This window comes from Pelophylax lessonae (genome assembly GCF_965119305.1).
Source record: "Pelophylax lessonae genome assembly, chromosome: 5".
Taxonomy (NCBI): Eukaryota; Metazoa; Chordata; class Amphibia; order Anura; family Ranidae; genus Pelophylax; species Pelophylax lessonae.
In genome coordinates, this window is record NC_138772.1 from 227,220,559 (window position 1) to 227,246,203 (window position 25,645).

Sequence of the window (25,645 nt, forward strand, 5' to 3'; positions counted from 1 at the left end):
AGGAAATAGATAGCTAACCTGTCATGTTTTAAAAGTGTAATGGCAACAAACTAGGGTACTTAAAAATCTCCTATCGATACCTCACATTTGTGGTTTGAACACCGTTTACATATGGCGTGAGCAGGGAGGGATGGGGCACTTTAAATTTTTTTTCTTATTTTTTTTTTTACTTTTTAGTTCTACTTTTTATTTTTATGTAAACATCCCTTGTAATAGAAATAAGCATGACCGGTCCTCTTTATTGAGAGATTTGAGTTAAAAAAAGATCTCTCATTTACCCCTAAAAGCAAAAGCAAAAAGAAAAGTGATACTTTGACTAAAAAAAAAAAAAAAAAATAATAATTTCTTCATGCCTGAGAACCGAAAGTGATGTTAGAGATCGCTCTGGTCCTCTAAGAGCATAAAGCCAAGTGGGGGCCATCTTGCCCTCATTCGTCTTCCTGCCTAGCCATTAGCTGGATCGGATCGCTTCCGGGTTTACGTAAAGCGGTGGGAGGGGGGAGTCACCTCTCCTGACGCCCCTAAAAGTGATCCCGTGATGAATCTGCCTCCAGGATCACTTCTAGCAGATGCTGAATTGGCCACAGAAAAAAATGATACTGCGGTTATGGCAGCTAGCTGCTTCCATAACCCCAGTATTAATCGTCAAAGTAATGACGTACTGTATATATATACTGTGGGTGGTCGGCAAGAACACTAATTGTAAAGGGTTTATTAGTCTGGACAGTTGCCAAATCTAACATGGTTAGGATTAGAACATAAAAGCCAGTTTATAAGGAAAAACATAATTGCACCCATCAAGAAGATTCATATTTGAATAATTTTCAAGATGTCTGTGTGACATAGTTTCTAAAATTTGATTCTGCCTTATGTAAATTTTCATATTGTTTAAAACACTATAGAGATTATTGTACATTATATAAAATGTTATCAGTTCTACAGTTTTAAGTACTTGAATCTTGTATTAAATTTATTGCCCTCAAGATAATAATATTTAACTTGTGGTGCGAATTTTGTTTGTATTTATTTTATAGAGTTGAGATTATGAGTAACTATTTTATATTTTTTATTAGTTATATTGCTTCCTTTTTTTAGAATATTTAAAACCGGGGTGTTTTCCAGTTTTAATTAGCTCTGATAATGTGGGACTGTGCAGATTGGAGGCCAAACTGGAAGTTGATCAATTTAATTTGCACATCCAGTCTTTGGAATGCATATGTTTTTTAGCCACTTCTGGTTCCAGCAAGTTATGTTGGTTCCGGTCTTTGGAGTGCATATGGCAGAGCATGGAGCCACCCTTCTGGAAGGACACCATTTATAGTGTAATGATGTTCACTAGCCCATGACAATGTCACCATATGATGAAACGCATAGGGCGGAGTTATGTGAAGTGTGATGTCATCACGCTGAGAACAGCAGCCGTCTTGTTGTGTTTTTTCCATATGCATGTCTCTTCTATTACTATGTGAGATTATATCCCTATCTAAAAAAAAGTTGAATTTTTAAAACTACTCCATGAGGCTGTTATCGTTGCTTTTTATGAGCTAAAACGTGTATGGGGTTGGATGCCTCTAGACCGCTATTGAGGAGGGAGAACCTGGTATATGTTAAAGTGGCCCAGTGGACGAGGTCTGGTGATAGCTGTGGAGCCCGAATTGTACATCAAGAGTGTGCCTACCAACTGGGGTCACCCCCACAATTGACAGTCTCATAACCATTTATATTTAATAATATAGTAGCAGTCCCACCATTCACCACAGCAAAGGTAGTCTTACCCACCACCAAAGTAGGTGTCATCAACTTCCTTGGCTTACAAAGGGTCGAGTCTGGTTACTTCCCCCAAGTGATCATATGGTGATACAACAGGCTTCCTGTGCTCTCTGGCACCTCTACATGCAGAACAGATGTTTCCTTTCCATTGTCAAGAGTGAGAGCAAACACTTTTGCACAAACATCAAGGCAGGTAATCCTAGACCTCGGCCCCTTCCGGTTACCTGGTACAGCATCTAGAGCCACAGAACATATAGAAACAACAGGCTCCCACTCACAGATACAGCTTAGGTCTCCTATAGAGGTACTTTCTCCATTTACTAGGAGAGATGGTCTTCCTTTAATGGAGCCTTGCCAGTGTTCCCAGCCATGATCTATCTCCTCTCTAAGCAAAATCTCCATTTTGCATAAGTCATAATCATCCCAGCCTCAGTCCATCAAATGGTAAGTCACATGGAACTTCATCAGTAGAACAGAATATTATCTATAGGCCGCATAGGTTGTATGAAGTCAACAGCACAGATTTCACCTGCGTTGCCACGGGCAATAGCATCTATCTCCTGCATCTGGACCATCAGCTTTTGCACAGCATGACTTGCTGGCTGTGCCTTCTTTTTTTTTCTGGAAAAACACCTTTCACCACTTACAATTGCTGGAGCCTTTCAGACTGTATCATTGAGAAATCTTTATCATTTTCTTCTATGTTTTCAGTAGATTTCCTTGCTTGGCCAGGTAGTAAGCCTAAACACAGGGGTACCAAGAGTGTTTTGCAACATATATTCAATGTGTAGTTGGGGTATTGACAATGATAAAATTATGTCTCTCTTAGCCTATGGTCACTGCTGAGTGAGCCATGTGTGTGCTAGGGATCTGTCACTATTGCAGGGCAAATCCCAGAAGGGTTTTTTTGCTCCTTTTTTTCTTGGGGCTGAATTTTTCAGTGAAAAAGAAAATTGCAATTTCTCTTTTTAACATTCAGGTGGATGTCTTTGAATCAATGTGTGCTGGTCTTAGCAATTGCTCCTGATCTGGGCTCAGCACTATGCATTGAGAACTCACTTGAAACTCTGGCAGAAGTTCAGCTTTTAATATATCCTGGATAATTTTATTGGTGCCCTCTGCCATCTACTCCTAGAATCCAATGGACACATTTAAAATGTTGATCTCCTCAGCTGTCTTCTTTTTCTATGCTTGTTTAGATTTATATTGACAACTCTCTGACACATCAGACTCCTTCGAGTATTTGATGTTTTGTGTTTACAAAGGGATTATGCTGACTACACATTTCACAATCCAATTCCAACCCATATCTTTGGCAGCTCTAATATACATATATAAATAAATATATATATATATGTATATATATATATAATATATATATATATATGTGTATATATAATATATAATTATGTGAATCACCATAAGTTCACTAGCCATAGGAGAAAAGTGTAGATGATACAAAATCTGAGGTAGCATTTGGCCTGGTCTATTTTATGAAAACCCAAAAAAGGAAAATTTGAACCAACCATTGACGTGGTTTCATTTTAAAAGTGCTTGTCTATCCCCTTAAAGGGATTATCGTTTTCAGAAAAGCATTTAGGAAGTCACAGAAGGCAGAAAGTTTTTTTTTTATCTTAATGCATTCTATGCATTAGAATAATAAAAAAAAAAAAAACCTTCTGTGTGCAGCAGCCCCCTCACCCCCCTTATACCTGTACCCATCGTTATCCATCAATGTTGAAGGAGTTTCTCAGCTGCCCGGGAATCCCCTCCTTATTTGCTAAGGCAGCAGTGTGGCGCAATTGGCTCCCATTTCTGTCAATAAAAGACAGTCAGCCAATCAGAGAGAGTGGGTGGGGCCGGGTTGCGTCTCCGTGTCTTAATGGACACAGGGATCTGTAATTTGGTGTGGGCGCCCCCCACAGCAAGCTGCTTGCTGTAGGGACACTCAACAGGAGGGAGGGACCAGGAGCACAGAAGAGGGACCCAAGAAGTGGATGATTCGGGCCGCTCTGTGCAAAACCAACTGCACAGAGGAGGTAAGTATACCATATTTGTCATTTTTACTTTACAGTCACTTTAATGCATCATTTTAGGTCTGACGTTAGATTCAAGCCGAAATGTAAATTGAACTTGTTATAATTTTATGTTCAGTTGTACAATCTAATGATGAATATTTTTAAAATACAAATTCCCAAAAAATAATAATAGCAAAAATTCACTTAAACAGTAAAATGTACCCTTTTACTCTCATCTAATTGCATAGTTCTGATAAAATTGTATATTGCTAATGTTGTTTTTTTTTTTTTTTTTCTGTCTTATTTTTCTAGATATTTCCAGGACTGATTCTGTCTGACATAAAGCCTGCCAAAAGGATGAAATTCAAGACCGTCTGCTATCTTTTAGTTCAACTCATGCATTGTCGTAAAATGTTTAAAGCAGAAATCCCATTTTCAAATGTAATGACTTGTGAGGATGATGATAAGGTAATTAACTTTACTATTTGTATTTCCATATAAATGTATGTACAAATGAGGTGAATAGAATAACAGACTGCTAGTTTCCTTTCAGTAAAAGTATATGAGAGCTTGTCCCAATTGCATAAAATATCTGCAGACTCTTAGTGCAAAACTTTAACTATATGAATTCAAGTCTTTACATATATGGCACTCTAGGTTTCTGACCCTGCAGTCCAAAAGTAATTAAAACGTTTGGGAGCCAATGAGTGCATGCATAATCATATGCACATACACAAGTAGGTATGATATATAAATATATCATATAAAGTATAAATATATATATATTTTTTTCTGTATATACATGCACACACGCACACACCAATCTCCTATCAAGTAGCATTGCAGAGCACAGTGTTTGTAATTTCCGTGTACCCATCACAGTGCTGTTATAATCTTCCACAACGCAGTTATTATATCAACTCTAGCAAAGCTAGCTAGACGCAGAAGTGAACATGCAGGCAATAATTTTGTTAGAGTCTCTTAGTAAGAGAGGTAAGTGTGAATTGAATCAATTAGGAGATTCAGGGAAAGTGTTCTGCCCTGGGCATCTTGTAATCAAAGTATTAATAACTTTTTCATAATTTTTTTCTGACAGAATAATGTGCAAACTCTGAGTTTAAATTCAAATCAATTAGATTTAGGGAAAGTGTTAAGTTTGAGCATCATGTGATCCACAACCATTGTGTAGTGAAATGACCAATACCACCTTTTTTTCATACATTGTTTTTCACACAAAATAATGTCCAATGCTACACATTATTTTCACTTAATAGATTGCAGAAATTCCAGGAAAACAGGCAGATGAAATTAAAATAACTTTACTAGACATGCATTTACTGTTTCAATATAAATAAAAAAATTCAATGCATAGCAATACAAACTACACATAGTCTGTGCTAGTTTATCTGACCTACAGATTGAACATATATATAGGTACTAATAGTGCAAATTAAAAAAGGGCTCATAATTGTCAACTATAGTCAACATGGTTCTTATTTCACTCTGTGACTAGGACTCAGGGCTAACGTGTGTAGGAAAGAGATCTAGTCTTCCTCTAGGCGCAATGATAGTGTTGGTCTTTTTTCACAAAACTACTGTTAAATAGAGACAAATACTATTTAAGTATTTCAGCACAAGTTTGCAATTTTCCTATGATGCTCTAGATGGCGTTACAATATCACAAATAACTTAGGGTCAATTGTGGATGATAATCTACTGTATTTGTAGCTCTTTGGTCATAAATTACTTTCTAGTTTCAATATTTTACACAATATTTTACAGGAAAGGGAATCTGAATTACAGGAACAAATGCAAATGTATTCTCCAAGCTAATGTGTGCTCATTTTTAGTGGAAAGGAGAAAGTTAAAATAGGGGCACATATGCTCTATGCAAACAGCCTAGCAATAGTCAGTGTAGCCCTCACTTTTGTGTTCCCAGTGGTATGTTTTGTGACACAAAGCCTTTTTAAGTAAAGGAAATCACCATTTTTAATATATGTCTGAAAATCACAAATGTAAATAACTATACATACGGTGGTACTGTGTGTGTATAAATATATATATATGTCACACGCACCCCTTCAATCCCTTCAATACAAATAAAATAATTTGTTTATGTGTTAAATGTTTTGAATTAGTATTAACATAGAAAAACAAGGATGTGTGAATTAAGATGCAAAAAATGGGCAATATGTATATTATATAGTTATGAAACAGTTGGTCAGCATTAAAATGATGGACATTACAAGGCCAAATATTTGTAAATTGGTATAGGCAGGCACTTTTTTGAGAGATATGCAAATCTTTACAGCCTGAGATTGTTCCTTAAAATCAGAGTCAATTTGTAAGTGTTGACAAAGCATAATAGTTGAAATTTGTATTCAGCAATACTAGCTGCTGAGTTAGTTGTTTGCAGAATATTATTCAAATATATATGTGAACTTTGAAAAACAACAGTACATACCCCAGTATTCTGCAAAGCACTGCAGTTGTACTTTGGCTCTTTAAGGTCCAGTACACACAAGCATATTTTGATTTTAGCTTGCAAACGCCAGTCTATGTAGAAAAACTTTGTCTGCAAAATGTAATAAGCAAAACAAAGTTCATCACTTATTTATTATGCTTCTGAAACCTGCTAACTTCAAGTTTAGAGCTATAGCATATAGAGCTACTAGCTAAGGTAGCATGGCCAAGGAAATGTAGCCTTAAGGGGGTGTAATTTTAAAAAATATATTTAATTTACCTTACCCTCCTGCCCATGGTCCCTGTTGTACTTCTCTGTCGATGAGCTGTCAGTGCCCTTGCAGCCGATGTTGTGGTCTGAGAATTTAAAATCCTGCTCTTCTCCACCTTCTTTCTGCAGGATTGCAGGGACAGATCAGAGTAATTGTGATTGGTCCGCACTGGTACAGAGCATTGCTCTGATCTGTCCTTGAAGCCCTACAGAAAGGGGAAGAAGAAACACGGAGATAAGTACAGTAGGGATCAAGGGTGTGGGGAGGCTGTATAGTATTAGTTTACCTTTACATTTTTTTCTAAAGAGGTAAACTAACCCTTTAAATGAATCCTAGGGCCTAGTGCATTGCACAGTTTTGGATTTTTTTTTTTAGTTTTGGATATAGTGGGGGAAGGAATAAAGCACCAGAAAAGGAAATTCACCAGAACATTCATCACCATTGAATAATTTACCTTCACCTGCTGCTGTGGTGGCAACACTGAAATTTTGTATTTCCTCCTACTTGGTGTCTTGTAGACATTGGTTGCCAGGACAAATAATAGGAGTAAATCTTCCCAGTGGGGAGTGGGACACACACTGACAGAGTCTAACGCCTCCACAACCTATGCAGAACAACCGATAAATATACACAATATACAAAACATGCTTTTATATACACTTTATTAACCCATATATTTCTTGATATTTTCACAACACATTCCATGTTTTTTTTTTTCTTCTTGCACCAAGATTTCTAATCTTTGTTCATAAGTAAATCAAAAAATAATATTTTTATAAAACAAAAGCAATGCAGAACATAAATATTCCTGTTATTGTACTGTGTATCACAGAGTGTACCTGTGCCACCAGTAGATGGGAGAAGGCTCTCACCAAGGCACAGGCAACTGCCTGGCTTTTACAAGATACTTTGATAGTGGGGTTGGAATTGTGTTGCTGGACAACTTACAGACTGCAACCCTTTGGAATGGCAACAGCGGATTATTCAGACTGAACTAGGCAGAATACCTAAGTGTACTGCAGATCCGAAATCAAAATTCAAACCAAATGGTTGCAAGGGTAACTGATCCGGAGTAGTGATCTGATCAAACGTAGTCATCAAAATTTAAACTCATTACAAGTTCACAATCCTGAACACATGTTCCATTCAGAATCTGGGGATGAGGAGCAGAATGGAGGAGACTAGACTTTCTATCATCCCTACTGAAACTTTGCTTGCATAAGCTGAGGTCTTTGAAGGCTTTTCACAAATAAAAACATAATAATTATATTGTATAATTGTTGTATTATTTCCATTACTTTTTCTAAATTAATATTTCCTTTTGTTTGCATGTGACTTAGAGGAGAGCTTTACGAACAGCCTCCGAGAAACTCAGGAACCGATCCTCTTTTTCTACAAATGTCATACAGAACACCCCAGGAACCCGTGTGAATCGTTACATTAGCCGTTTGATTGAAGCACGACAGACTGATTCAGAGATGTCAGATTTGAATTTTATAAGTTTGAAATATAAGCAATCTGAACGCGAGCAGAAAGTAAGTCAGTCTATGTAAATCATTTTTGTTGTTTTCTACTGTTGACCTTGTAATGTGTTCATCAGGTGCATCAGTTTTGATATTGCTTTTATGTGAGAACCCTGTTCAACATTTCATAGGAGAGGCATAAGTTAAGGTTAATGTGTGTTGTCACAATATAAAAGTATACTGTATATAATAATAATGGGAAAAGAATGTGCGTAGAGTGTGACCTTCAGGCAAACTTGGTTCTTTTCCAGTCAGAATAGTGTTTGTTGGATCCCAAAAGCAGACGACGTATCCAATAGACGATATACCAGAAAATGTAATGATTAAAAACCCCCTTAGTTCTAGTTTTCATGAATTTGTCAAGGATATAGACACTCCACTGATTCAGCATAAACTGTATGTCCAATCTATAAATGTACCCACGTGTCTTATATATTGTACTGTGCACTCTATACCTTAGATCAGGGGTGTGAAACTCAATTTCTTTGCAGGCCGCATCATCATTATGATTGCCCTTAAAGGGCCGATTTACTCTGTAAGACTAGATATCAAGAGCACCCCACCCCCTTCCTACATCAGATGTCAAAAGACCCCCCACCATCAGAAGTCAAAAGCTCCCCACCCTCCCTTACATCATAGTACACTCCCTTACTTTGCACAGCTGCTGGGAAGAAGTTGGGGCATTGCTGGGAAGCAGAAAGTGCAGGGTCTAGAGGAGGACCAAAGGAGGGCTGGAGCTCTCCTGCAGCTGCAGGAGGGGTGCGGGGGCCACATCAAATGGCCCGGAGGGCCTGATTCGGCCCGCGGGCCTTGTGTTCGACACATATGCCTTAGATCATTCCTTTCATTGTTTTAAACTGTTTAATCACCCCTGATATAGCCATTCTCTTCATTAGGATATAGAAAAGGCTAATTGGTTGATCAGACAAACACTATTGATCTTGTTTTTAAATACCTAAGATTTTTCCCGCTGTTACTGATAATAACAATTAAATCCAGCTTTAGTATTTTTAAACCTTATATCCTATGACAGCATACAATTAAGAATTACCCATTTGACTTAATAAGATAAGGCTTGTGTGTAGTAAAGCTACAGCTTGCACTTTTGAATATAATTAGCAAGGAGAGAGTTTGCCAACACTACTCTATGAGTCCTAAGGACTTCTAATTTGCAAACACAGCAATGGCAGCTGGTGCTTGATAATTCAAGGGGGGGTAGGGGCGCCAAACCAAATGACACCCGCCCCCCGGAGACAGACAAGAGTGCAGGGAACACACCAACCCCCCCAGCGGGAGACAGATGGCATCTTTACCTTAGGAGGCAGATGTCCTGCCTGGGATGACTTCGATCTCCCCTCCTCCTCCCTCCCCTGAACTTTAAGAAAAGGAACTTACTGATGCATTATGAGAAAAATGAAATGCATAAAAAAGCAGCAGTATATAATGTATGTTTCCCTTTAACATTCAAATAAATTAAAACAATTCTCAGGGGACTTTAGGGTCACAAGAAAGCCCCGTTTGTCCCCCTAAAAACAATATATGTATCAATTCTTTATCATAAGTAATTACAAAGTTATAGACTCATGAACAGACACATAGCAGAAATGCGAAAATGTGGTCTGGTCCACTAAGGGATTAACAGGTGTGAGAGCCGAGGTGGTTATAACATGTTTGTTTGAGGCTGTCTTGTGCGGTTTCATAGTTGATATTCTTGCTGTCCTTACTTGGCCTGACAAGACGTTTAACTTCTATATACGTTCTCCTTTTTGGTTTTGACATTTGACTTGAGGAACCACTGTCTAATTACCTCTGGCTTTTCTGTTAAGTCCCCGTTCACACTGGGGCAACCTGTGAGGCGACCTGGTCGACTCACAGGTCGCCATAGGGAAGCTGCGGACCCGTTCTAATAGGAGCGACACAAGTCGCTCCGACTTAGAAAAAGGGTCCGGAGCTTCTTTGGGGCGACCCGGAGCGACCGTCATAGACTTCAATGTTATGAAGTCCATGCCGGCCGCTCTGAGGTCGCGGGGCGAGCAGCGCGCCGCGACCTCGGAGGTCGCCCCGGGAAGTAGCGTCGCTGCTATGTGAACGGGGCGTCACTATTGCTTTTGTTTCTTCTATTTTGTTTTTGACCCCTGCCAGTTTACCAACAACTGTCTGTAAATCCTTAGGCTCATTATCACTGTTCAGTTTGCTGGATTGATTATCCACCAGCTAGCAGTAGCATGTCCCTCTGGAGCTACGCCCACCTTGCTCATCTGCTATAATCCAATGCATAGGTCATTGTTTCTCAACTGTTTTAGTCAAAGCACCCTTTAAAATTGTGCACAGTGTGATGGCACCCCAGAGTAAATTGTACAAAACATAAATTTTACCTACTAATAATAAGGGGGAAATCTGAGCCTAGGACAATGAACAGAACTGGGTATTCTGGCAGACATGGAAGAAAGGCAGACAAAGAGCTCTTGGTCCACAGCCCCAAGTCACTTTTGGTAATTTTTTTCAACGCAGAGTTCAGTGGTCAGTAGTTTGTAATAGTACAATATGGTAGGGACTGCGCTCAATAATTTATGTGCAAATAAATAATTATTTCATATAAATGCTTATTTCATATAAATACGTGATGGGAATTTAAATAAGCTCTATAATACACCAATATGTGACAAAAATAAAAAATAATAGATAATAAAAATTAATGTGAGGGGGGCGCATGCGCGGGATTCGGCGAGGCGGACATGTCTAGCTGAGCTCCGCTCCACAGCGAGACATCCCGCCGCCTATCCGGTGACCAGCTGCACGATTACCTGCCATCCACAACCCTCCGACATCCCTCCTCACCCCACCATGGTGTCTGGGGGAGCAAAATCCCATCTGAAGAGCCGCAACATCCGCAATGTGCTGGTGAGAGCATTTTCCAAGATGGCACCGTCTCTCCCCTCGCACGCCAGCACCAGCTTCTCCAGGGCCCCCAGAAACAACCTACCTCACCCAGATGAAGGCAAGTTGGACACTGATGCCCCACTCTCTCAAGGGGCCACAGCCTATGACTCCACACTGGCAGATCTGATACAGCATTTTGTGCGCATCTTACACAAAGCCCTGCAACAGACCTCAGAACAAATCACTGACAGGCTTACAAAAGAGATCAGGGAACTAGGCCAACACACCTCAGACCTTGAAAACAGGGCTGATGAACTTGAAGTATGCATTAACAACCACTCAGAGGAACTTGAGACCCTCAGAGAAGAAAACGTAGCCCTACAAGCCCAATTAGAGGACCAGGAAAACAGAGCCAGGCGATCCAGCATCAGGATCAGGGGGATCTCTGAGACCGTGGTAGATTTACAATCTACAGTCACTGCTCTCTTCCAAGAACTCTCTCCCTCTATCCCCATTGAGCGCCTTGAGATGGAAAACCTGAGGGACCACGCAGAAACATCATAGCCAAATTACATTACTACAGAACAAAAGAGCAACTTCTACAAGCCGCTAGGCAAAAAGACACCCTCCTGTTCCAAGGCTACACATACCAGCTTTTCACTGACCTCTGTAAAGCCACGATCACTAAACGCAGAGCATTCAAACCCCTATTACAGATCCTACAGCAAAACCAGATCATTTATTCTTGGGGCTTCCCATTCTCAGTGAGATTTACCTACCAGGGGCGCAAACACACCTGTAAATTGACTGAAGACCTCCAACATCTCCTCCATGAGTTACATCTGACATCTCCCCCAGTAACCCGCACCTCTCAACAGCACCGCAGGCGCTCTGCATTACGCTCTCCACTGAAACCTGCCGCCTCCACATCAGTTACTCCAAAACCGAGTCGTTTCATCTCCCCCCTGCCAGCATCCATGGACTCCATGGACTGGAACTCCATGCAGCTCAGGACCCTGGATTTTCTCTTTGGTTCGACTCGATCAGTTGCACTTCTTCAGGCCGCTGATTACATTGAACAGTTAATTCTTTTCTGTTTTGCCTCCTATTTAAGCATAGTTGATCTCCCAAGATGAACTGTTCTTGCCGTGGCAGGAGCACCCCAAGATTCTGTTGATCTTCACCGGCACAAGGACCTGTCACAAACTTGCAAGTACCTCCCAGGATGGTAACTATGGTGTTCTAGCAAAAAACTTTCTCCGAACCGCAGACTTTGATTTATTTTTGACTAATATTTTCTCCTCTAAAACTTTTTTTTTTCTATTTATCCTTGAGGCACTGACCTCAAACGGGTCTACATATTTTTTGTATAATTCCCCCCCCCTCTTAATTATTTTCCCCCATCTTAAAAAAAGAAGGAAAAGAAGAAGAAGAAAAAGGGGAAAGTAAGCAGGGAACATAAAGAATTTTAATTTTTAACATGAAAGGGGGGTTTTTATTTTTCCCCCCTCCCTTTTTTTGTTTTTGGACTGCTTTTGCCACAGTTTTTTTTATGGCTAATATTGGCTCAACCCTGGGTTCTCACTGTCTAATACTCCAACAGGCGGCTTGTCTCCTGTCGGCCATCACTGCTGCCCCTTACTTGCCTCCGGAACCCTCCCTTTGGAGACTTCCCGAGGTGACACCACTCCCTCTGCGCAGATGGACATCCTCTGCTCAGACGGAAAGATACTTGCTCTTACGATTGCTTCCTTATCTCCACATACTCCAGTACCTCTTTTGACCCCCCTTTTTCATCCTTTACTGTACTCTTCTCCCCTCCTCTCCCCCCTATCCTCCCCCCCCTACTCGCGGGAGGGTTCAGTTGATGCACCTCAGTTTTTCATTTTTGGCTTCTCTCCCCTTGCTACTCGATGGCCTCCTTAAATGTATTGTCCCTTAATGTCCAGGGCCTTAACTCCCCACAAAAACGCTGTAAAGCCTTCCGCTCCCTGGCTTCGCTTGATATACATGTTGCCTGCTTAAAAGGAGCCCATTTCTCTGACTTGCATACACCTAAATACCTAACTGCCTCTTACCCGCAGTTTTTTACAGCCTGTGCTAATGTTAAGAAGAGAGGGGTCTTAATAGCGTTTCACCGAACGGCTCCGTTCACACTCCACTCGTCCATTGTTGATCCCGAAGGTAGGTACCTAATACTCATTGGCTCATTGTTAGACACGGACGTTACACTACCTTCCTACTACGCACCGAATACCCCCCCTCCTTCCCCCACAGCCCCCGTCTGACTCCCAGGTCGCTGAGTTTTTCTCTGACCTCTTTTAAATGTATTTCCCTTTGGAATGCACTGGCCAATCCCTTTGTTTAGTATGCTCTTGAAGCACTCACATTTTTCCTCCGTGTTCTTTCTTCCCAGGGTTCTATCCCATTTGATATTTTCTAGCAGACAGCGCAGTTTTGGGAAATTGGCTCTTTTGAAATTCAGTGTCCTTATATTACCCTTGTGCTTCCTATTACTATGATATATACTGAATCTAATTGACCTATGGTCACTGTTTCCTAAGTTGCCCCGTATTTCTATATCCGTGAGTAGGTCTGTATTGTTGGTAATCAGTAGGTCAAGTACCGCATTGTTTCTTGTCGGGTCGTTCACCATCTGACCCATAAAATTGTCCTGCAAAACATTTAGGAACTGCCGAGCCTTGGCTGAATGCGTGATTCCTTCTGCCCAGTCTATATCTGGATAATTAAAGTCCCCCATTATAATGACATTTCCCATCCTTTCTGCCAATCCTATCTTTAAAAGGAGGTCCGCCTCCCCCTCCTCCCTCTGGTTGGGGGGCCTATAGCATACGCCCAATATTACCTTCCCTATAGTGCCTTCCCTTTTAAGTTCTACCCATAGGGATTCTGCCTCGTCCATAGCTCCATTATTAATATCATCCCTCATATTTACCTGTACACTGTTCTCAATATACAGACATACTCTTCCCCCTTTTTTACCTTCTCTATCCCTGCGATAAAGGGAATACCCCTGAATGGTCGCCATCCAATCATGAGAGCTGTCGAACTAGGTCTCTGTTATCCCCACAAAATCTAAGTCCTTCTCAAACATCAGTAGCTCCAGCTCTCCCATCTTGTTGGCCCCCTCCCGGTGACCTACCTTCCCCCTCCCCCTTCCTTCTTTCCCCCCTGTACCCTTCCCCTTCCTTCCCCCTCTGCTTTGCTCTTCCCTCCTCTTTCCTTATTCCTTTCCTCCATCTTCTTACCTTTCTTTCTTATATATCTATACTGTAGTATATACAACGTCCCGGATCTCATAATTTCTCTAATGCCTTTGTTACATCTCTTCACATTTACTGAGTTAACCTACCTCCTCATGGTTACTATTAATATCTCTTTGATCCCACTGCCTAGGTCATTGACCTTATCGTTATTACATCAGTAATCCTGGTTATGTTTTTTTACTTTTGATGACTTTACCTTTCTATGGGATATGAAGACCGCCGGCTGCGCCTCCTCACACAGGCACAGCTTCCTTTTAGGGGTGCCTGGGTGTTGGCTGCACCCTTCTGGGTCACCAATTCCACTATCCCTTGTACTTGTCCATTGAAATGGTTTGTCGTAGTTACAGTAACCAGTTCAACTCTGTTATCAGTATTATGACTGTTATATCTCCTCTGTATGTTGTACATTGTACGTTGTATTTACTTGTATTCTTCGATAAAAATGTTTGAACAAGAAAAAATTCATGTGAATATTTTAACGTGACTCCTGATGACGTCAGATGTACACTGACGAAACGCGTCGGGTCCCGTGATACGCCATATTGTCACTTCCGGTCGTTGAAGCGCATCTGGAACGCGGAACGGCGTTCTGACCTTTCTTGGCCGGTTCTCTTCAATTTTAATGTAAGTAACTACTTTTTTTTAATAAACATACGGATATACTAAACTACTATGAGCCTCAATCTCTTTCATACATGCTGAGGCTCCAACCTTATACTACCAACGAATGGGCTCCAGAGAATACTATTGAAGGCTATCTGTACCCCCTAATCTAAGACCGCGTTCTCTACTGAGGATACTGAGCGGGACTATCGTATTTACATCTGACCCCTAAAGCAACAAAGGCTACCTACAGCGCTTGCTATGAGAATGATCGCATAACCATAACTGTTCAGTGACTCAAATTAAAGCAGTAAGCTTCAAAATTGATCCGTGAAAAATGTTCAAATCAATAGTGCTAGGTGTATAAATAAATAAATATGCAATTTAAATCAATAAATATAAAGCAATTTCATCTGTGAACTGAAATGTACAATAAAGAATGTGTCAATATTCCATATAATTCCATATAAAATAATTAAATGCATATAATACAGTGCTGATAATTGACTACAAATTATAAGTGCAAGTGTCCCAAATGGGTTGGTTCCAGTCCATATATAGTGACTGTGGTGATCAAAGTTCAAAAGAATTTCCTTGTGCAAAATTGCTCATCCAATACAGTTCAAAGTGCAGATGCTCAGTATGGATCTTAACCCATCCGCCTTGTGACGTATGAATGACACAGGTTCCTCTCCATCGTGGTATGGATAAAGTTGGGTGACTTACCAGATGTTGTGAGTCTCATATGCCTTATAGCATTAAGACCACTCACGCTTGGTTGGCCTCCAAGGCCAGGGTAGGTTCCCCCCGTGATGCTCTGGTACTAGGGTGATGGTGGAACCCTCCTTTCCTCTCCCCGCATCAGGTAAGGGCCAAGGTATAAAAAATAAATGAAAAGCAGATGACAGGAAGAGGACTCCCAGCTCATAGGAGTGGGTAAACAGCTGGGCACCGCTCTTCTCCAGGGAGCCCCACACTGCTTTTGACAGATTTGCACTTGCCTTCCTGTTGGCAGCCATCAGGAAAGCAAGTGCAAATCTGTACCAGAGAATGCATTTAATTATTTTATATGGAATTATATGGAATATTGACACATTCTTAATTGTAAATTTTAGTTCATGGATGAAATTGCTTTATATTTATTGATTTAAATTGCATATTTATTTATTTATACACCTAGCACTATTAATTTGAACATTTTTCACGGATCAATTTTGAAGCTTACTGCTTTAATTTGAGTCACTGAACATTTATGGTTATGCAATCATTCTCATAGCAAGCGCTGTAGGTAGCCTTTGTTGCTTGAGGGGCTATTATTGATATATTTTATTTATGTATTTATTGATGGTTCACACATTTAAAATATTCACATGAATTTTTATTATTTTTTATTTTTGTCACATATTGGTGTATTATAGAGTTTATTTAAATTCCCACCACGTATTTATATGAAATAAGCATTTATATGAAATAATTATTTATTTATTTGCACATCTAAATTATTGAGCACGGTCCCTACCATATTGTACTATCATTCAACTTTATTGTTGTCCGGACAAGCAGCTCATAAAAGAAATATTGATTTATTTTCAGCTTGAATCACATATACACATGTATAAGCTAATATTTTAGCTATTAATTTATCATGTGCACACCAATTTATTTACCCGATCAATAATACCCTGTGCGCATCTGCCTAAGTGTCCTATACACTTATTTCTGCAGTAATTTGTAATGCAGAGCTTAGTGGTCAGTAGTTTGTAATGCACAGTCCAGAGGTTAGTAGTAAGTAACGCAAAATGCAGAAGTCATTAGTTTGTAATATAGAGGTCATTACTAAGCATGCAAAGTTAAAAGGTACTAACTACTGACCTTTTAACCCTGCATACTTAATAATAAGTGCATGGGTTAGTAGTAAGTAATGCAGAGTGCAGGGGTCAGTAGTAAGTAATGCAGAGTGCAGGGGTCCTGAGTAAGTAATGCACAGTGCAGAAGTCAGTAGTTTGCAATGTAGCATTTAAAGGTCTGTATTAACCATCCTGCCTGGCCTACAGTAATATGGCGGCCGAGTGAGAGTGCTGCTATCCTGGGTGGACATCATGTTATGTCCTCCCAGAATCACGCCTCGCACTCACCCCACGGGCTGCTCTGCAGCACGATCTGTCACCCACTGTGTCCACTGGACACAGTGGATGGCAGATCAGTGTTCCAGGTCACTGGTGGTACCATGTGACCGCTGTGACCAATCCGAGAGAGATCACATGGCATTTGTACCCATTTAATGGCTTCCATTTATAACCATTCATTGTGTAATATTGTGTTGATCTCTGTGATTGGTCACAGTTATTACATGGTACAGACAGTTTCAGTCATAGTGCATCTATACCATTTGACCTGTAGCCACTCACAGCTTCACAATAGTACACACCAGATGAATAGATGTCATTCATAAAAAATGGTTGCTTGTTGCATTCATATTCACTGTTATAAGCCATCACAGTGTGAAAAAAAAAAATCCTGATCACCTCCCCAGAGTAGTACAGGGTCGTTATGATAACACTGTATTGTTCTGATCACAGTATGTAGAAAAAAAATACATAAATGCATTTAAAAAAAATTGAAATAATATTATATAATGAAAAAAATATTATAATGACACTGTACTTCAATGGTGACAGTATGTAAAAAATATAAAATAAAAATATAAAGTTACATTTTTTCTTCAAAATTGTGACAGAAAAGTAAAACTTAAAACTTGCCACGCATTTACAAAATACTCTCTAGGCTCTCTATTTTCCAAAAAGGGATAATATGGGGTTATTTGTACTATCCTGGCATTGTAGGTCCTCAAGAAATTAGATAAGCTGTCAGTACATCAGGATTGATAGATTTTCAAATAGATACCATAGTTTGTAGACTCTGTGGACTACCATCTGATATAGCAAACCACACATTGCTAATAATAACTGGTGATTTTCAAACATTGCCATGTGCAACACAGGAAAAAAAGGGGGAGCTTATAGAACTGAATGCATGGCTAAGGACCTGGTGTAAGAGGGAAGGATTTAGGTTTCGAGAGCACTGGGCTGACTCTATATGCTAAAGGTGGTTTGCACCTAAATGGAATGGGGTCTGCTGTGCTGGGGAGAGGTTTATGGGAAAGCTAATAGTGTATTTAAACTAGGATTGAGGGGGCAGGGTGAATTAGATTGTAATGGGTCAGGCTGGGTTTAGCCCCTAATGGTGGGTGGAATGGGGGAAGGGCTATGGCATGTAATAAGAAGGTCTCCATGTTACAAACAACTATTGAAATGGTTGTTTGTAAAACCTTCTGGAGGTAAAACCTCCAGGGGTCAAGTGGTTAAGCAATAGCTAGCAAGGATTCATGAGAGACAGAAGTTATCAAACAGATCTGATTTCTTTTTACGAGGAGGTAAGCAATACCTTAGACAAAGGAGTGGATATGGATATAGTACACTTGGATTTTACAAAAGCTTTTGATCACATTCCCCACACATGGCTAATGTGTAAGGTAAGGTCTACAGGTTTAAACAAATCAGTTTCTAAATGGATAGAAAACTGGCTAAAAGACCGTATTCAAGGAGTAGCTGTTATTGATTCGTACTCTGAAATGGTCTAAGGTTCTTAGTGGTGTGCCCCAAGGTTCAGTGTTGAGGCCCCTATTTTTTAACTACTTGACCTCCAAAAGATTTACCCCCCCCCCCCCTTAATGACTAGGCCATTCTTTGCAAATCGGCAATGCGTTTAACTGACAATTACGCGGTCATGCAACACTGTACCCAAATAAAATTGATGTCCTTTTTTTCCCACAAATAGAGCTTTCTTTTGGTGGTATTTGATCATCACTGCAGGGTTTTTTTCTGCGCTATAAACAAGAAGAGACTGACAATTTTGAAAAAAAAAAACAAGATTTTGTACTTTTTATTATAAAACAAATCAAATAAAAACAATTTTAAAAATCAAATTTCCTCATAAATTTAGTCCAATATGTATTCTGCTACATATTTTTGATAAAAAAAACCCCAATAAGCATATTTGGATTGGTTTGCATAAAAGTTATATCGTCTACAAACTATAGGATATACAGTATAATGGCATTTTTTTTTTTTATTTATTTTTTTACTAGTAATGGCGGATACTAACTGATCTATTACTTCCCCGCTGACAGGACAGGGCTCTGCCTTGTTTACATAGGCAGGGCTCTGTCCTGTGTGAATTTCCGACGATCAGCAGGTGCCGGCGATAATCCATTGGCCGAGTACGTGCCCCCTACCCAGGAAGTGCCTGATCACGTACCTAGTATGTGATCTGGTGCAGGAGAGCAGCCTTGCCACCGTATATGTATGTTATACGTCCGGCAAGCGGTTAATATATTAATAATAATATAGAGTCTGAGATTCGACAAAGCTATGCTGTGGAATACATCCTTACAGGATGTCTCCAAAATTTAAGCCGACCTCAATGCACTGTTTAAATGGGTGACTATGCGGCAAATAAGGTTCAATGTTGATAAATGTAAAGTTATCCACTTGGGGGCTGAAAATATGCACGTATCATACACACTAGGAGGATTACATGAGAGAGATATCACTTTTCCCCTGTACAAATCATTAGTAAGACCTCATCTGGAATATGCAGTTCAGTTTTGAGCATCAGGGCAATGATATCGGGCAACTGAAGATAGTGCAGAGAAGAGCAACCAAACTGATAAGAGGCATGGAGGAGCTCAGCTATGAGGAAAGATTAGCTGAACTGAATTCATTTTTCCCTTTTAAGGTTATCACAGAGGACAAGGGAACTCTCTTTAAGTCTGGAGGAAAAGAGGTTTAATCTCCAAACACAGAAAGGCTACTTCACAGTAAGAGCTTTTAAAATGTGAAAAAGACTCCCTCAAGAGCTGGTTCGGGCTAGCTCGGTAGATTGTTTTAAAAATGGCCTGGATTCTTTTCTAAATGCACAAAATATAACTTAATACTAATATTTATAGGTATATTTGATCCAGGGGGGATACCCTGTGTTTGGAAAGGTATATCTTCCAACATAGGGGGTGCCCGAGTGAATTCAACAGATTAAGGGACCCATGGTTGGATATCCCAGGGCTTTCCCCAGTAGACTTGGTTATAGACAGACTGCTGTTGTAAAGCTATTTTCAAGGTGAATCAACATGATGCACTGGGTAACATATATATGTATGTCTTGAATTAGAGGTAGGGTACTTATGTTGGGCTCTGCGGGAGGGTGTGCACCTCTCGGCGGTGGTATCTGAAACTATGACATGTTTATGTTTGCCGTATATTGTCTGGAACCTGTAATGTCTGTTTTATACATTATTGCTCTCAATAAACTTCCTTTTGAGAAAAAAAAAAGTTGATCCAGGGAATATCTGATTGACTATTGTCAAATCAGAAAGGAATTTGTTTTCCCGCTGGAGAAAATTGGATCATGCTTTATTGCATTTTTTTGCATAATGACATTTCTCATAGAAATGGTTGGTTGCCAATTCCCTTTAGAATGTTCCTCTTGTGTTTGCCAAACCTGGCTTTAATAGCATGCAGGGTCCGGCCTACAAACTCCAAGGGCAAATGAGGCCATCAATGGCAAACTGAGTACTGCAGTTTATAAACTGCTTGATACTATGGTTCAGATTCTGGCACTTTCTTCTTGCGATGACACGTGTAATTGCAAGCTCCGCAGTTTCTCACATCACACTTATAGCTGCCCTTTTGGTCCAGGAATGTATCACATTGACCAATTTGCATAGCTCTAATATAGATCTTAAACCCATTAGGGGCGATAATAGATTTCTGGGTTTTCTGGAAACCACACTGAGCGTATTATTAATCTTTTTAAGAATATGCCAATATTTTATAAATACATATAAGCCCTATGACTGAATTGAGTACAAAAATGTATGGATTTCTGTTAGAGATACTTTTGTCTTGTAATGGATTTTCAGGGACACCAGACTCATACTGCACCCTAAATTTAACATAAGCCTCCTCTGTAAGGGAATTCTCATAACTCCTCTCTAAGAATGTTTTCATTAGCACTTAACTTATCTTCAAGTTTTGTGCATGTGTACAACATTGCCCAAAAGGGGCATTACACATCCATCTAAGGTGGTGGCCTCTTTGTTCATGCAGGTAAGAATTGCCTGCCATTGTTTTAAAATGGGGGCTTGATATTATATTCAGGTCACTGTTGTACCCTAATTCCAAATCCAAAAATACTAAATGAGAGTTACCCACCACATGTGTAAGCCCAACGTGTTAATGATTATTCTGGCAGTGTGCAATAAGCAGTCTAGAGTCAGAACCATCCCAGATTATGAGGATGTCATCAATCCAAAATGCAACAAAGAACCCTCTTGTTGGGACTTTAAACGGGCATCACACTGAGATAAATGTAAAAGAATATAATTTTATGAGTACAAAATAACATAAAGAACGGGGAGTTCCGAAAGGGTAGGTACACATTCATGTGACACAAAAATAAAATCTTAGTGACTAATAACAGACATGACCGGGGGGGCGTGGTTACCACCAAGATGGCTGGTCGCATCTGACCAGAGCTCCGTCAGCCGCCATGAGAATCCTCCTCTATCTTGTCTATCTACTGACATTTTGGATCCCCTGAACGGTCCCGTAGGGAGCCTGGATGCCGGTCTATCGTTATGACCAAGGACATGAGCAAGGACCATCCTTCAACGGCATCGGAATGCCTGAAGGAGTTTGCACGCTCCGAAAAGCAGGATGGCGGCCGTAGCCCGCCACACATGCGGAGCGGAGGCACGCTGTCTACTACACCTCTAGATAAACCGGCTAAGATGATACTGGAACAAGCACACTCAACTCATGGCTGCTATCACTGCTAGTAGCATATCATTGACCGGTAAGATGGAAGAGATTAGAGTGGATATTGGTTTGCCGTGGGAGGATGATCGGCCTATAAGAAAACGGGTCACTGAGACTGAGCAAAGAATGTCCACCTTAGAGGATGATTGTTCCCCCCTCCCTAACCGGATAACAGTGCTTGAAAAGCAAGCATCATTTTGGCATCAGAAAGCCGACGATTTAGAGAACAGACTAAGATGCAATAACATTAGACTTGTTGGTTTACCGGAGCAAGTTGAGGGGCAAAATCGTGGTGACTTTGTGGAATCCTGGATAAAAAAAGGGTTTCCAGATACTATCTTTTCCTCAGCCTTTGTGGTGGAACAGGCCCATAGAATACCTGCAAGGCCCCCTGTTTCAGGAGCGCCACCACGGCCTCTTTTGGCCTGCATGTTAAATTGCAAAGATAGAGATCTTATCTTACGTAAAGCCAGGCAAAAGGGCCCTATTCAATACGAAAATGCACGTTTCCTTTTTTCCTGACTTTTCAGTAGAACTGCAAAAGTTAAGAGCTACTTTTATTGAAGTTAAAAGGAAACTAAAAGAGCATCATATTATATACTCAATGGCTTACCCTGCACAACCCCTGCGTGTTGTTGATGAAGGAAAAACATTTTTTTTTAATACCCCTGATGCAGCACAAGATTGGCTTCATACTAAAAGATGCTTACATTGAACGAGAGTTAAATGTGGAGGCTAGAAATGTTTGCTTATATTTACACTGAAATGCTAACTGCAAATTTTTCCTTCCTGGTGATATTTTCTGAAGTATTATGTTCAGTAGTCCTGGTTTTTTATGGTTTCCTTTTTTTTGGCTTTTTGGGTATTAGAACTGAATGGACTGCTCATATTGATATCCAGTATATAAACGAGCACGTGTGGCGGTTGCACTTACGAATTGCCTTGACATACAACAATGCTGTATGCAGGCAATGCCCCACAGATTGGCCAAACATATACAGTTATATTGCTTCATGGTGTGTGTGTATTTGATTTTGCTAATTTTATTCATTATATGGGTACACAACAATAGAGATCTCTTTTTGATAAAGTATTGGGAAGTTAAGATAGGTATTGATTCCCCTTTAGAGTCTCCCTATTTTTCACTAGATGGGTGTTCAATGTAAATTTATCACATGGAATGTTAGAGGCCTGGGAACTCCACAGAAAAGATCCCAAGTATTTACTGTAGTTCTTCAGTCAAAAGCCCAAATTATATGCCTTCAGTAGACACATTTGATTCCCTATACCGTCACACCGCTGAATAAACCAAGGGTTCAATGGGCAATACATTCTAGCTACTCTGCATACTCTCGGGGGGTTTCACTTTTAGTACACAGGTCTGTCCCATGGAAGTGTATTAGTCAGAAAATTGATCCAGATGGGGCGATATGTATTTGTGAGGGCTCAAGTGTTTGATATCCCGTTAGTAATTTTGGGAATATATAATCCCCCCGGCCAAGCTGCATATTATTAAAGAGGCTATGTTATTTGTAAGTTCCTACCCAGAGGCTGTACTTTTGTGTTTAGGGGATTTTAATCTTTTATTAGACCCACATCTGGATAGATGGGGTCCCCCTTTACAGACTTAGTGACCCCCTATTTTTCGTATGCTTTTGGAAGAGTTTGGATGAAAGGATTTGTGGCGTATGATTAATCCCTATACGAAAGCGTACTCTTGGGCTATTCCGGGTAGAGGCTGCCTGTAAAGGATAGACTTGGCTTTAGGAAACGACAAAATAGTCTCCAGAGTAATATCTGTTGAGTATCTAACCAGAGGGGTGTCTGACCATTCACCATTGGTGGTTGCACTTGCGTTTGGTGGGGCAGGTTCGAAACAAACTTGGAAATTTCAACCGTTTTGGTTGTCCCAGTTTGGCTTTCACGACCGTATACCAGAACAACTGCAGGTTTTTTTAGAGGCACATGGCCCCAACCGGGATCTAATTTTTTGGGATACCCTAAAGGCGTATTTGTGGGGGGCTCTTAGGTCTACTATTTTGTATATTAAACGAACGGCTAGACATGAGACGGAGGAGTTGGAGGGGAAATGTAGAGCTGCCGAGACAGTATTTTTGACTTCTCCATCAGAATCTACTAGAGCTAACTGGGAGATTGCAAATAGGTTGTACACTGAACATCTATTAGCTAATGCTAAACGTAACCACTTTGTATTGCAGCAAAAATATTTTGAGCAAGGTAATAATTTGAGCCATTTACTAGCCCATATGGCTAAGCAACAAAATGCCAGTCTAGTAATTACAAATATAAAACAATCTGACGGTTTGGAGGTGAGAGACGCGGCGGGCATTTTGTCCTGTTTTCAGGAGTTTTACCCTAATATGTACGCTTCATCTCTCACTTATGAATGAATGAATGTATGAATGAGATATCTGCTTATCTCGGAGACCTACAGTTTCCAAAATTGACAGCTGAACAGGTTGAACTGCTGAAGGGGAATCTAACTAAAGAGGAAGTGAGAGAGGCGATAGCGAGCTTGGCTGTGGGGAAGGCATCAGGACCTGATGGACTTCCATTAGAGGTGTATAATAGATATATTGATATTCTTGCACCAGTACCGACTCAAGTATTTGAAACAGCTTTCCAAGAAAGGGGGCTTCCAGAATCAATGTATTTAGCTACAGTAATACTTATTCCAAAATCAGATAAAGATGTAACGGATTGTTCCTCATATAGGCCAATATCTTTACTAAATATTGATTATAAAATTCTTACTAAAATTTTGGCCCGTAGATTAAATACAGTAATCCTTAGTATTATACACCCGGATCAAACTGGCTTTATGCCAGGGAAATCCACTTCTATAAGTCTTCGTTGGACACAATTTATAGTTTAATTAAGAGACCATTTACCAGATTCGTGTACAGTGGCCTCACTGGATACCGCAAAAGCTTTTGATTCTATTGAATGGTTATTTCTGCAGGTGACATTAAAGGCGTTTGGTTTTGGAGAAAAATGTTGTACCTGGATCGCCATATTGTATGCGAATCCTTCTTCTCAACTTTATAGAGGTACCCGGCAGGGATGCCCATTGTCTCCACTTTTATTTGCGATATCCATTGAGGCCCTGGCTCTTAGGTTAAGGCAACGTTCCTCTCTTGCAGGTATTACCTTGGCAGATAGAACATATGTGGTCGGATATATGCAGACGACCTTATACTGTATTTGAATAATCCCTATGATTCCTTGGATAAGGCCATGTATATTATAGAAATGTTTGGCTCCTATTCAGGACTCAAAATTAATTGTCAGACCACGTACCCCTCCGTATGTTTCCGGGGTTGCTCAGCTGTAGGCACGCACATGCACTTCTGGTGGACTTGCCCTACAGTTCAAAAGTTTTGGCAAGCGGTCTTTCGAATCCTCTCCACCCTCATGGAAGTACCCATCTCCCCGGATCCCTCACTGGCCCTGTTGAACCTGAAACCAGACAATGTTTCTAAATTTCGACATAAGTTATTCCTGCAGGTCACCACAGCGGCCAAACAAACTATAGCGAAAGCTTGGAAGACGTCCCATTTGCCTTTGCCAGAACTCAAACATAGAGTCACCAACGCGATGATCCATGCAAAAATAGAAGCGATCTTAACTGACAAGGTGGAGAAGTTTGATAAACTTTGGCACCCCTGGGTGACCCATTATCTGCCCCCCAACTTTGACGAAGCCTTGCTGCTTCCTTGATCGGCTTCCAAGCTTTGCATAGCTCACACCGCTTATTTCTGGTGTCCCCCCCGGCGACCTGTCTTACCCCCCCCACCCCTCCCTCTCTCTCTCTCCCACCCCTCTCTCACCCTCCTCTTTCCTTCCCTGCTCTGTTCCCCTCCTTCCCCCCTCTCTTTTTTCCATTACTGCTATCTATTGACCCCTTTTCTTTTTCTTTTCTCTTTTTCGTTT

At 40.4% G+C, this 25,645-nt stretch overlaps 1 protein-coding gene across 2 annotated transcripts in view; it reads left to right on the plus strand.

Annotated features, from left to right (window-relative positions):
• ADCY1 (adenylate cyclase 1) overlaps window positions 1–25,645 on the plus strand; it is a gene marked incomplete at its 5' end in the record, with an annotated part of 584,954 nt that overhangs the window by 453,640 nt on the left and 105,669 nt on the right. For both annotated transcript variants that reach the window (XM_082257737.1, XM_082257738.1), the window contains 2 exons: window positions 4,101–4,256; window positions 7,864–8,058. In XM_082257737.1, the coding sequence (XP_082113863.1) occupies window positions 4,101–4,256; window positions 7,864–8,058 (351 nt within the window). The remainder of the gene's footprint in view (window positions 1–4,100; window positions 4,257–7,863; window positions 8,059–25,645) is intronic.